The sequence below is a fragment of the Humulus lupulus genome, chromosome 9, assembly GCF_963169125.1.
Source record: "Humulus lupulus chromosome 9, drHumLupu1.1, whole genome shotgun sequence".
Classification (NCBI taxonomy): Eukaryota; Viridiplantae; Streptophyta; class Magnoliopsida; order Rosales; family Cannabaceae; genus Humulus; species Humulus lupulus.
In genome coordinates, this window is record NC_084801.1 from 69219563 (window position 1) to 69234041 (window position 14479).

A 14479-nucleotide genomic window follows, 5' to 3' on the forward strand; every position below is an offset into this window, starting at 1 on the left:
AAAGGGCTAGGAATCAAATAGGTGGCAATGATCTGAGTTCTTGTGGATAGATTTTTATCTATAAGTATTCAAACTACTTTTACTGCTTAACGTTTTGTCAGATTTAGGTTTGAAGTAAACTGAGATATTAAATGTCTTAGATAGAAACTATAGGTTATTTTCATGTTTAGAATTTAGTCTATACAAGTTATTGATGTTAGAAACATGTTAGGACTAATTTTATAGTGGTTTAAGGTAAGATTTTACAATTTGGATTCAATTTTTCGGTTTAGAAATCGCAATTGCGATCTATGAAAGTAGAGACCTTCCACGACCGCACCTAGCTCTGGCGTGATTGCGCTACTTGTCTAGTTTGGTTTGGCGCTCTATGAGCACGACCATGCCAGTTGCCCAAAAATGTGGTTTTTTAGGATTTTATGTACCTTTTGGATATAAGTTTGTAATTGTTGGGACTGTATGCAGAGGGGTTTCAAGATTTTTTAAGGGTAATACGGGGATGAATTAGTTTTAAAAAGAATATTAGTGGGTCTAATTATGGTTTCGTTCGGTTGAGGGTTTAAAGCTTAGAACAGCCCAGAAACTCAAATGTTCAAGCTCAGAATTTCTTACCTCAAGTGGGAAATTCAACCCTAGGTTATCTTCCACACCTCCTTAGCTTTCAATCCTCAAAGCCTCAGCCTTAACTCGCTAGAATTCCCATCAAAACTCAGCTCATAAATCAATTTCAACACCAAAACCACAAACTGAAAAACAACCTTGAAGCTTACCTTAATTGGATGACTAATTCTTGGTGAATCCTCGGGCTTGATCAAGGCCCCAAGTGTGAAGCCTAGCCTAAAGCCTCCTCTGAATTTTAGCTTCAAATTCCTGAAGATTTGGTGAAGAAAAGCCTAAACTGCATAAGAGAAAAGACGTTGTTTTTCCCATCTTTCTTTTCTCCTTCTTTTCTTTTCCTTTTTGTTTCTTTTGTTTTCCTCCAGCTTCTCAGATATTCTACATATTCCACTAAGGCTATAAAGTAGTATAACAATTATCTCTGATTTTAAACACCAAAAGACTAAACTGCCCTCCCAATTAAAGCTAAGCTTTTAAACATCTTAGCGGCATTTTCGTCATTACTCCCAATTCCCGCTAATTCCTCGAGTGTTCCTAACAATTACCGCTTAAATCCTGACACCTAACTAATCACCAATTATATTCCTCAATGTCAAATAGTCTCCAATATTTTATCTAAATTCCCAGAAACACCCCTAGACTCACCCCGAGCCGGGTATAAATCCCCGTTGTGACTTTTCCGCTAAACCGCTCACTAGGATCGCCTCGAGTCACAAGCTGCAAATATATCCACATAATAATGTGGTCTCAAAAATTAACACAAACATTTACATTTATGCCCTCAACAGGCCGAAATTATGAATATACCCATATAACCTAATCAGGGCCTACATGCATACTAGTACACATAGTCATGCATCACATATATCCAAATAATCATATAAACATGCTTTTAATCATTTAAATCACATATAATCTAGTTATGCCCTCCTGGCACACTAATCAAGGCCCTTAAGCCTTATTAGTAAATTTTGGTCATTACAACTATCCCCTCCTAATGAGAATTTCGTCCTCAAAATTTACCTGAACAACTCGGGATACTGATCCCGCATCGTTGACTCAAGCTCCCAGGTCGCCTCCTCAACCCTACTATTTTTCCATAATACTTTAACCAGAGAAATCATCTTCTTCTGTTGTACCTTATCCTTCCGATCCAAAATCTGAACCGATCATTCCTCATAAGACAGATCTGTCTGCAATTCTAGATCTTCATACTTCAGCACATGTTTCGTATCTAAGATGTACCTCCGGAGCATAGAAAAATGGAATACGTCATGAACTCCATACAACGACGATGGCAAAGCTAACCTGTAAGCCACTTGATCGATCCTTTCTAGTTACTCAAACGGTCCGATGAACCTAGGGCATAACTTGCCCTTCATTCTAAACCTCCTCACCCCTTGTAGTGGTGAAAAAAGAAGAAACACGTGGTCCCCAACCTGGAACTCCACGTCCCTACGCTTGGGTACAGCGTAGCTCTTCTATCTGCTCTATGAGGCAAGCATCCTAGCTCGGATCTTCTCAGTAGCTTCATTTGTCTTCTGAACCATATCCGGCCCCAAATACTTCCTCTCACCCATCTCATCCCAATGAATGAGTGATGTACATCTCCTCCCATACAACATCTCATAGGGAGCCACTCCAATCACACACGCCCTGAGCATATCCTCCAATACCTGAATCATCCTCTCAGACTGTCCATCAGTATGAGGATGAAAGACCGTGCTGAACTTCAATTGAGTCCCCATAGCCTTTTGCAAACTACCCCAAAACTTGGAGGTAAAGATAGGATCCCGATCTGACACTAAAGATTTGGAACTCCATGGAGACGTACGATCTCCCTCACATATAACTCAGCATACTGATCCACTGTATATGTCGACCTCACTGGAAGAAAATGAGCTGACCTGGTGTATCTGTCCACTATCATCCACACCGAGTCATGAAGCCCTACTGTCCTGGGTAAACCTACCACAAAATCCATCGTAACCCCGCCGGTCACTGATGCTCAGCCTTCACCTACTGACAGGTTAAACATCTTGCTACGTACTCCACAACATCCTTCTTCATCCCGAGCCACCAATATAACGTTTGTAGATCCTGATACATCTTCGTGGTACTCGGATGAAGTGAGTACAGCGTAGTATGTGACTCATCCAGTATCTCTCATCTGATCCACTCATCAGCTGGAACACAAATCCGTCCCTGATACCGTAGCAAGCCAACCTCAGAAATAGAATAGTCCTTAGCAACCCCCGCTAAGACATTCTCCCTAACCTCCTGTAACTGAGCGTCTACCAATTGACCTTCCTTAATTTGTTCTAGTAGGGTTGACTGCAGAGTAATATTACCCAATCGGCCCACCACAAATTCTATCCCCGCTCTGACCATCTCATCAGCTAACTCTCTCGAGATCTGGGTGGAACCATATAACTGACCTGGGCCCCTCCGGCTCAACGCATCCGCAACTACATTGGCTTTCCCCGGATGGTAAAGAATATCACAATCATAGTCCTTTACAACCTCTAGCCAACGTCTCTGCCTCATATTCAAGTCCTTCTGTGTGAAGAAGTACTCCAAACTCTTATGATCGGTGTATATCTCGCACCTCTCCCTATATAGATAATGCCGCCAAACCTTTAGTTTGAATACCACCGCTGCGAACTCCAAATCATGGGTATGATATCACTGCTGTTACTCCTTCAGCTACCGTGACATATAAGCAATGACTTTCTCGTTCTGCATCCACACACAGCCTAAACCCAACCTTGACACATCGCAGTAAACAACAAACTTCCCTTCTACTGAAGGAAGACTCAACACAGGTGCAGTAATAAGTCGTCACTTCAATTCTTGGAAACTGTTCTCACACTTGTCTGACCACATAAACTTCAAATTCTTTCGTGTCAATTCTGTCATCGGTGCCGCTATCTTTGAGAAGCCTTCCACAAACCGTCTGTAGTAACCCACTAGACCTAGAAAACTCCGCACCTCCGAGGCATCCTTGGCCTCGTCCAATCCCCAACTGCCTACACCTAAGATGGATCCACCTTAATCCCATCTGCACCAACAATATGTCCAAGGAACGTCACTTCTGGTAGCCAAAATTCACATTTCTTAAACTTGGTGTACAACTGATGCTCCCTCAATCTCTGCGAAACCTGTCGTACATGTTGCTCGTGCTCTGCCTCTGAACTGGAGTACACTAAGATGTCATCGATGAAGACAATGACAAACTGATCTACAAAATCCTTAAACACCCTATTCATTTGGTCCATGAAGGCTGGTGGGGCATTGGTAAAAAAAAACGACATGACCAGAAACTCATAGTTTCCATACCTCGTTCGAAAGGCCATCTTTGGTATGTCCTCATCCTTGATCCTTAGATAGTGATAACCAGATCGAAGATCAATCTTCGAGAACACCGTCTTACTCTGTAGCTGATCGAACAAGTCGTCAATCCTTGGTAGGGGATACTTATTCTTGATAGTTAACTTGTTCAATTCCCTATAGTCTATACACATTCTCAGAGTCCCGTTCTTCTTCTTCACCAACAAAACTAGAGCACCCTATGGCGAGTAGCTAGGCCAAATCCAGAAGCTCCTACAACTGTATCCTCAATTCCTTCAGTTCTGTCGATGCCATTATATACGGTGCCCTCGACACTGGCTCTGTCCCTGGCGCCAACTCAATTATAAACTGAATCTCCCTACGCGGCGACAATCTGGGTAAGTCCTCAGGAAACACATTTAAGAACTCGCACACCAATCTGGTCTCCTCCGGTCTTGTTGGCAAAACCCTAGTGGTATCTACCACACTAGCTAGGAAACCTATACATCCTCCCTGTAATAGGTCCCTAGCTCTCAGTGCTGAAATCCTGGGTTCGTGGGGTCCATGCACCGCTCCCACATAGACAAAGGGATCCTCGCCCTCCAGCTCTAAGGTCACCATCTTCTTCTTACAATCAATAGTAGCTACGTATCTAACCAGCCAATCCATGCCTAAAATCATGTGAAAGTCCTCCATATCCAACTTAATCATGTCTATTGACAATTCTCTACCATCAACCATCACTGGCAGTGCTCTAATCCACCTCCTAGAAACTACCAGTTCTCCTATAGGAAAAATAGTCCCAAATCCCGAAGTATAATACTCACTAGGTCTACACAGTCTATCAATCACCTTACTAGAAACAAATGAATGTGCAGCACCAAGTCAATCAATATAGTAAAAGGAGAGCCAACACTAGAAAGCTGACCTATCACTATTGAGGGACTAGCCTCAGCCTCCGCTTGCGTCAGTGTGAACACTCGAGCTGGAGTCAAGCTGTCCACCTCCCCTGCATCTCCTTTCTTTACAGTCAAGAAGTCTTTCTTGAGGTGTCCTACTACCCCACACACATAACAGGCCTTAGCCCGACATTCATTTGGATGGCATCTTCTGCACCTCGTGCACTCAGGATAACTCCTCCATGAATCATCACCTCCCTGACGCCCACCCTGAGTACCCCGACCTTTCCTATCAGGACCAGGAGCGATCGAAGCATCAGGGGTCTTTCTCTTCTGATCACTGGGGCCTTCGCCCCTACCAGAACCAGAATATGGAAGCACCGCTCTGTGGCCCTCCCGCCTTGCTGCACTCTCTCTCCAGATCTTATTCTCTGATTCCTCATCGGTAAGAGCCTTCTCAATAGCCTGGGCATAAGTTATCCCCCCAGGAACTGTTGTAATCCTCACATCTCGGGCTATCATAGCATTAAGCCCTCTGATAAATCTATACTGCCTAGCTGCATCAGTAGGCACAAGATCTGGTGCGAACATCGCAAGTCTGTCAAACTTCAGTGCATATTCTGTAATTGTCATGCTACCCTGAACCAGCCCCACAAACTATTTTACCTTCACTGCCCTTACGACAACGTTGTAGTATTTCTGACTGAATAAGTGCTTGAATCCTTCCCAACTTAGAGTGGTAACATCTCTGGTCTGTGATGCCACTTCCCACTAGATACGGGCATCCTCTCTCATCATATATGTGGCACAGACCACTCTGTCATGTCCCTCTACCCTCATGAAATCCAAGATAGTAGTAATCATAGTCATCCACTGTTCACCCTTCAGTGGATCTGGTCCTCCCTCAAAGATTGGGGGCTGCTTCTTTCTGAACTGCTCATACAACGGCTCCCATCTGTTCCCAACCTCCACTGGCTATACAACTGGTACCACTATAGGTGGCACAATAGGGGCAGCATTCCCTGATGGGGCCTACTATCGAAGAATACAGATCTGCTCATCCTGGCTCGGTCGCCATGCTTACATGTCCGCCATAAGTTGCTGCCAGTTCTCAAGGACTGGCGGAGGGGTCTGTCCCTGTTCATTACCCCTTGCCTCAGACCTACTGTCGGTAAGTCGTACAGATTGTCTTGGACACATAGCTATCCAAGTTAATTTGCAATCAATGACTCGGCGATCAGGCTACGATGACAGGGTAATAGTCCTTCCATGATCCACCATTGAAACTCAAACATTCACAAACAATCAAGATATACCAGTTTATTCAAATATTCATTCACATACACAGCAATGCTAATAAGCACGCCTCATTATCACCACACAACAATCAAGGGCCAGACCCTATCAGTATCTCATGCTCCCTATTAATCAAGCAAATATCAACAGTCATATTTCATTCTAATCATTTAAGTACATAGACACATATGCACAATTACCGAACCCTGAGTCGAGCATGTCTTTAATGGTGAATCTACATGTCCAGCGAGTCTTCAGGAACCCTTAAACCTAGGACACTTTGATACCAAGTTGTAACACCCTGGATAGCAAAGACCATTACCTTGTGTATTTATAAAAGTGCAAGACTTGCTAATCAAGTCATTTAGTTAGAATTGTGTTACTGAAACTATAACTGAACTAGGGTTAAAATATTTTGGACACAAAAGTTGCATTTCATATATTTAAACATTGTAGTACATGGGATCCCAAAAGAAATAGCGTTTAAAAGACAGTTTACAAAATTTCAGGTTATAGGCACAACTAATTGCCACTCTAAGGGCAAAACAAACATTTAGGCTTTCCCGTCCTGTACCACTCCTCGGTCGTGGCGACTGATCAGCTGATTATGCACATTCAGCCTCAAAACACTCCCACTTAGGACTGGTCCACTCTACCCTTGCCTTTACCTGCACCACATAGCACTCGTGAGCCAAGGCCCAGAAAGAAAACACAATAACAGAGCCCAATCATTAATCAAACAATCATATAATTCATACAGTATAACCTTACACTCAATAGTCCAGAACATCCATATAATTAGGCATTCAGCATACCAAGTTTATTAATTAACATTAATAACCAATTCAAATATAATAACCAGGGTCGACGCCCTTAGGTCACACCCCCATTTATCCCACTGACTCCGGCTCACTTAAACCGAGCCCATTGAATATCAAGCTTTCCTCAGCTGCCAGTGACAATAAACGACAATTATTCATATCATCGGCTTAACTTTTGACACACACAACAACTAAAACAACAAAATTAAACAACAAAATTTTAACTAAACTAAACTAAAATAGAAAAGTAAGCCCCTCCCCCAAACTTTATTTCACATTGTCCCCAATGTGAACATGACAACCCAATAGAAGAGAACTTACCCGAATGAGCCTTAAAAGGAATTCCCAATGTACCGCCGTGGCTCCAGCCTTCAGTGCTGTGACTCTAATGTTTTTTTTTTTTTTTTATGTATTGCAAAATTCAACATTACAATCCCAAAACAAACAAAAAACTAAACAAAGTCTAATTAAAAATTAAAACTGAAAACAAAAACTAAAAATAAAATAAAAGTAAAAACCAAATTGTTCATACTTCAAAACTAAAATTAAATTAAAAGATTTGGGTGCCTCCCAACAATGCTTTATTTAACGTCTTTAGCTGGACGCTCACTTCTCTACACCTTCAACTTGGGTCAAGTCCACCCCTTGCATCCTTGAGAGCCATCGTGTCATACGAGGAAAATTCCCTTCTACTGTTGAGAATATTGAAATTATCCCCAATGTCATCGAAACCTTCAAACTTGCCACACAATAATCTTTTCATACGACGTCGAACTGTTCGAAATCGTTCTTTGGTATTCTTCTTCTTTTTACGAATTGATTCTTGACAATCATTCTCCACATCAACTCTACAACATGTAGGAATTTCAGTTGCTGCAAAGACATTAAAACTTATTTCCTCATTTTGGACTCGCAACCTTAACTCCCATTTTTGCACATCGATTAAAGCTCGTCCTGTGGCAAAGAATGGTCTTCCCAAAATAATGGGAATGTTTGCATCTTCCTCCATGTCAAGAATTATGAAATCAGCGGGGAAAATAAATTTACCCACCTTCACCAAGACATCCTCTATCACTCCACGAGGATGTTTAATGAAGTGATCAACCATCTGTAAGGAAACCGTTGTAGGGCGAGCTTCTCCCAATTTTAGCCTTCGAAAAATAGATAGAGGCATTAGATTAACACTTGCCCCTAAATCACACAAAGCTTTTGTTTCGATTGAGCTCCCTATAGAACATGGAATATTGAAACTACCTGGATCTTTAAGCTTGGGAGGTAGTTTCATCTGCATGATTGCACTGCACTCCTCAGTAAGTGCCACTGTCTCATATTCCTTCAACTTCCTTTTCTTGGCCAAAATATCCTTCATGAACTTATCATACCTTGGCATTTTCTCCAAGGCCTCCGCAAATGGGATATTGATATGTAGTTTCTTGAATATTTCAAGGAACTTTGAGAATTGCTTATCAAGGTTGTTCTTGCGGAGCCTTTGTGGGTAGGGAATCTTGATGTGGTGATCTATGCTCACTTGTGGTGTAGCTTCTTTGGTTGGGAGGTATTCAGTAACCTTGTTTTCACCTTGCTTCTTTTCCACTGTGCCCTGTGCTTGTTGATCCTGAACCTTGTCTTCATCTGACTGCTCCACACTTGGCTCTTCATATTTCTTCCCACTTCTCAATGTAATAGCCTGGAACTCTTCTTTTGGATTGACTTCAGTGGTGCTAGGAAGGTTACCTTGAGCACGGTTTGCCATAAGAGTAGCCAATTGCCCAATCTGGTTCTCCAAATTTCTAATAGAAGACCGCGTTTCAGTCATGAATTGATTAAGAACATCAGATTGAGTATCAGGCTGTCTCATAGGATTCTGTTGTTGTCACATGGGCGGTTGGTAAAACCCAGGAGGTGGCTGCTGAAATGGTTGATGTGACGGCTGAACTGAAGACTGGCCCTGTTGGTCATTCTTCCAAGAAAAATTAGGGTGATTCCTCCAACCCTGGTTATAGAAATTTGAATAAGGATTGTTGTTTTTTTGACGAGGAAAATTCCCAATGGCTTGAGCTTGTTCCAATGGCATAATATTGACATCCGCTTACTGACATTTTTCATAAGCATGAGGATCCCCACATAATTCACACATAGTTTGAGCTTGCATCACGGGGGTTGCCATTGTACTGCCTTGCAGCTGTTTAGTCAAAGCCTCAACTTGAGCAGTTAACTTAGATATTGCATCGATCTCATGCAAACCAGCCACTTTCTTCGAGTTACTTCTTTCACTTGGCCACTGTTGATTGTTAATGGCCATTTCTTCTAACAAATCATACGCCTCATTGGCGCTCTTCCTCATAAATGCCCCACCAGCTGCTGCATCAATGAGTGTGCGAGTGGTACCACACAACCCATTATAAAAGTTATGGAATAACATCCATCTCTCTATCCCATGATACGGGCACCTCCTTATCAAGTCTTTAAATCTCTCCCACGCCTCATATAGAGATTCATTATCCAGCTGGTAGAAGTTGTTGATCTCCCCCCTTAGCTTAGTTGCCTTGGCTGGAGGGAAGAACTTGGAGAGAAACTTTAGTGCAAGATCATTCCATGTATTGATTGAGTTAGGTGGCAAATATACCAACCAACTCTTCGCTCGCTCCCTCAGAGAAAATGGGAATAATCTGAGTCTGATTGCATCATCACTGACTCCATTCATGTTAAATGTCTGACAGAGCTCCATGAAGTTAGAGAGATGCATGTATGGGTCTTCAGTGGGTAGTCCCCCAAACTGGACTGTGGATTGAACCATCTAAAGTATGGCTGGCTTTATCTCAAAATTATTTGCATCTATGGCAGGTGGTCTTATACAAGACTAGACCCCCGTCATTGTTGGCAACACATAGTCCCTCAGGCTACGGTCGGGTGGATTCTGACCATTAGCCTGGTCTTCTACGGCACCCCCATTATTACCGTTATTGGCCATAACTTCCTCTTGCTCAATCATTTGTACAACTCTTTCCAACCTTTTGTTTCTTCTGTTCTGCCGACAAGTCTTCTCTATCTCAGGATCAACAGGCACTCTTGCTGCTGGTCCTTGACGTCGCATAAACCAATGGTACCTGAGATGAGATAAGAAGAATTTGACACAAACAAGTTAGCAAAAAGTGAAAAGAAAACCAAATTAGAATTTAATCCAATTAACGTAATATTAACTAAACAATTCCCTGGAAACGGCGCCAAAAACTTGTTACTGTATTTTAATACACGCAAGTGCACGTATCATACAAGTAGTACTCACACAAGTGAGGTCGAACCCAAGGGAATTGCAGCCAAGTACTAGCCAAATTGGATTTATATTTCTATTTGGCGACAATAAAAAAATTGGTTTTTAAATTAAAATGACAGAAAACAAAACAAGCGAAACAACAAATAAAAAATAAGGGTTTAACAATGGATGTGAAGTTAGGAATATGATTTCAATTGCTTCGATTACCCAATTGTTAACACTAGTCAACTATTCTTCTTCCTCCAATGAGATGACAGATTATAAAATCACCTAAACTCTTTTCACATCATTTAGATACTAAATTGCATTGTGAACTATTGCAATTCTGAAATAGTACAACAAACAATTCGCATTAAGCAATAATCTACAAGTCACATAAGCTATGCGAATACTTTCGTTTCGAATCAAAACCTATGTTCATTCATTTAGGGCATTCCTAATATTCACTTTTCAGATTTCACATTAGGATCATGAATCATGCTTAAGGTGATCAATCTCAAACATACATTAAGAACAAAGATGAACAAATCACATAAACAAGGAAGAAGAAATAATCAAATAACATTAACCATGGGATAATCTCAGTCAATATCCATCAAATCCCTAATTAGAAGTTTAGCTCATAATCTCAATATTCATATCCATAATCAAACTAAACATAAACAATAACATAGGAAATTAAAGAAAAAGAGAATGAAACTAGATGGGGAATTGTCACAGATTGCCCACGCTTGCTCCAAAATTCGTCTTCTCTTGTTTTTCCCCTCTTTCCTTCTGTCTGCCTTCTCAAAATCGCGATCCCCCAATTAAAAATGAAGACCTCATTCTCTATCTTTCCCAAAATGACAAAATTTCCCTTAAAATTATGAGGCGTACGGACGACAGCGCCGCAACTCTACTCGGAAATTGCGAAATCTCGGGTTTCTGGAAAAGGGCTTGCCGCGGCTCTAATACGCATTAGCGCCCCAGCCCTAATAAAATTTCAGCAAAACTTGAATAACCCTTCAGTTTAGCATATTCTCTCCACAATCCACTCCAAATGCCCAAAACATATGCTTAAACCTGAAATCAAGCAAAACAAGCATAAATCTGCTCCAAAAACACATAAACCATTAAAAAGACACTTAGAAAGGTAGGCTAAAATTAGCCTAACAGCAGCACTCAACACTAGGCCCCTATTTTGCACATGGCTAGGCGCCTATTAAGGCTCGCAAGGGTGGACGCCTATTTTGCACAAGGTTGGGTGCCCATTGAGGCTCGTGAGGCTAGGCACCTATTTTGCACAGGGCTAGGTGCCTAATAAGGGTCACGAGGCAAGGCACTTATTTTGCACATGGCTAGGTGCCTGTTTAGGCTCACAAGGTTTGATACCTCCTAAGTGTTTGATGGGGTCTATCTTTCCAAGCACTTTGTTTTTCATTCTCTCCGATATGCTTTGACAATTTCAGACCTCTGGAGTCAGCTTGGTGACCTCTTTGGATCTTTATAGGGGCCAATTGCGATGACTTCTTTGATTCCTAAGCGACTCAGATAAAGGGAGTCTTGTCGGAGGTTATCCTTGATGAATCAAGCTTCCTTTTACCTTGAAGCCTTCTTGTAGACCTCTACCAATCTTCAACTTGATCAGTCACTCCTCTATCACAATGATCTCTTCTATGCAGAATCTTTAAATGTATCGGTAGAAGTATGATTGGAGGAAGATTTCTTCCCTCAAAATGCAAGTTCTGATGGCCCTCTTCCACATGTATATGCTTTTGGGCTCTTTCGAAGAAGTCCTCTAAATTTGTAATCTCCCTCTTGAGCATTGCTTCCAGAAAGAACTCCAGCTATGATTGCCTTCTTGATCTCTTCTTCAGTCACACTCTCCCTATCTTAGTTGCTTCCATATTGAATCTGTGGATATAACTCTTCAGGCTTTCACACTTTCCTTGTTTTATTTTAGCGAGGCTGGTACTCGGTACAACATAGTCACAGACTATGCGATGTTGTTGAAGGAATTCCCCAGAGAAGTTCTGCCATGACCTGATTGTTCCTAGCCTTAACCTCTTGAACCACTTAGATGCCGTCCCTTTGAGTATAACGACGAAGTAATGGAACTTATCTTTACTGTTGAGCCCCCTTAACTTCATCAGGTTATTGAAGGTGTCTAAGTAATATTTTTGGTCGGTATTGCCCTCGTATGGAGTCATGCGAGGCTCTTTGAGGATGGTGGGGAGTTGCTCAACCTTGATCTCCCTCTTGAAGGGCGACTCACGATCAAATTCCTTATTATCTTTACGCCCCCAGGTGCAGTGATGATCTTGCTTCGAGGGCTTTGCATTTCAGTGTTTAATTCCTTCATCTTTCTGTTTCAGGAGTCTCATGGGTTCTTACGATGAACACTTCCTTTGGTTGAATCCATTAGAAGAGCTATAGGGGGTGTGGTTTTTACCTCAGACCCTCTCTGGTTAAGTTCATCCCTCAAGTTGGGTGAAGCTCTTTTGGTGGCTGCCTTGGGTTCACACCTCTCGTAGGTGGGGTTTGCACTAGGTTGCTCCATTGGTGAAGAATCTTCCTTGTGTCCTGGGCAGGGGGTATGACAAGTGGAGATTTGCCTTTTTCCATCGTACATGGGCATGGTGGTTTATCCTTGTATATGTTCCCTCTCTTTAGGCCTAGAGTGGGGGGCATCAAAGTTTTCATGCAATAGGTCGTTGAGTACCCCTCGCATGTTCTTCATGGTGGCCTGGAAGCATGTCTTTGTTTGGAGGGACCCGGGTATTGATGGTTCGAACTTGGGGCCACTTGTGGCCATGGAAGATGGTGAGTTGTACAACCTTTCATTGGAGCGGTGACATGTGTTGCAGGGTCAAGTGTAGGATGAATGGCAGGGGATGATACTTCTTCCTCTTTGCCATTGTCTCTAGGCAGATCTGTCGCACCTCCATTCATCGGCGGGGGAGGATCCCTCATGGATGCCTTTCGCTGGGTTTCGTCTAGGTGAACCTTTGCTTCTTGGTGGTCTTGTAGGCATTTTTAATGCCTTGACATGTTTTCTTACTAAAATTAATGGAGGAAGTACTGTTGTTAGTTGTTCTTCCCATAGACTGCGCCAAACTATTGACGGTGAGAACTTGACAACTATGTTAGGTCGGAAAACACAAAGTTTAGCAAGAGAATAACTAAGTAAGAATTTATAATAGACTTGAGGAAAGATAAATCCAGATCAACAATCGAGTAAAAACTCATATATTTCTTAATAGCCTGACTATACAATGAATTTTCCAATCCCTTATTCTGAGGGGTGAAGATCTATTTATAGCTGGGCTCTAATGGCCCTTTGTACATGGTGGTCCCTAGGGATAAAATAGCACACGGGTACACTGTCAAGGCAGTAGCACAGGTGGTAATGGTGTTGGAGTAATTGTAACGACCCAAATTCTCTAATAAGGCTTAAGGACCTTGATTAGTGTGCCTAGAGGGCATAATGGGATTTATATGTGTGACTTTAATGAGTTAAATGCATGATTATAATTTAAAGCATGTTATATGACTATTTGACGTAGGCCCTGGTTGTGTGAAAAGGGCATAATTGTAATTTTGGCCATTTTGGGCATGACTGTATTACTATCTGTGATCTGTGACTCGAGACGATCCTAGAGAGAGCGGATTAGCAGAAAAGTCTAAGCGGGAATTTATACCCAGCTTGGGTCAAGCCTGGGGAGTGTAATGGGAATTTAGAGAATATATTGAGGTTAATTTTGATGATGAGGAATATATATAGTTGGTGATTAATCAGTATTGGGAAGCAAGCAGGAAATTATTAAAGACACTTGAGGAATTAGCGGGAATTGGGTAAAATGACTAAAAAGGCCCTACATGGATAAAAGGGTGTAGAATTAATAGGGAGGGCATTTTGGTCATTAGGCTTATTAGAGATAAGTTTATTTAAGCTTTATAGTTAGTGGAATTGGTAGAAAAGAGTTATAAGGCTGTAGAAAAGAAAGAAAAAGGAAGAAAAAGAAAAGAGTGAAAAACAGAGGGGTTTTGTCTCAAAAGGAACGGTTTGTGGTTCTCCCACCATTTTCCTTCATTTTTCTTGGAGTTAAGCTCAGAGGAGAGCTAGGGTAGGCTGAGCATCAAGGATCCTAAGCTAGACTTGAAGATTGGCAAGGGATTAGCAAGAACACATCAAAAATTGAGGTAAGTTTTTAGAAATTTCAGTTTTAGGGTTTGACTGGTTTGAGCTGTGTATTTAAGCTGAA

General features: G+C 41.8%; 1 protein-coding gene and 1 non-coding gene across 2 annotated transcripts; one reads left to right on the plus strand and one right to left on the minus strand.

The window, feature by feature from the left end:
• Nucleotides 1-7583: 7583 nt before the first annotated feature.
• Nucleotides 7584-8819, minus strand: LOC133799781 (uncharacterized). The gene is made up of 2 exons (XM_062237779.1): nucleotides 7879-8819; nucleotides 7584-7809 (listed from the first exon to the last, which is right to left on the minus strand). The coding sequence occupies exons 1-2, from the start codon at nucleotides 8817-8819 to the stop codon at nucleotides 7584-7586; spliced, it is 1167 nt and encodes a 388-aa protein (XP_062093763.1).
• Nucleotides 8820-9393: 574 nt separating this feature from the next.
• Nucleotides 9394-9500, plus strand: LOC133802924 (small nucleolar RNA R71). Its single transcript, XR_009877667.1, has one exon. It is a non-coding gene; the product is annotated as a small nucleolar RNA R71 (small nucleolar RNA).
• Nucleotides 9501-14479: the final 4979 nt, after the last annotated feature.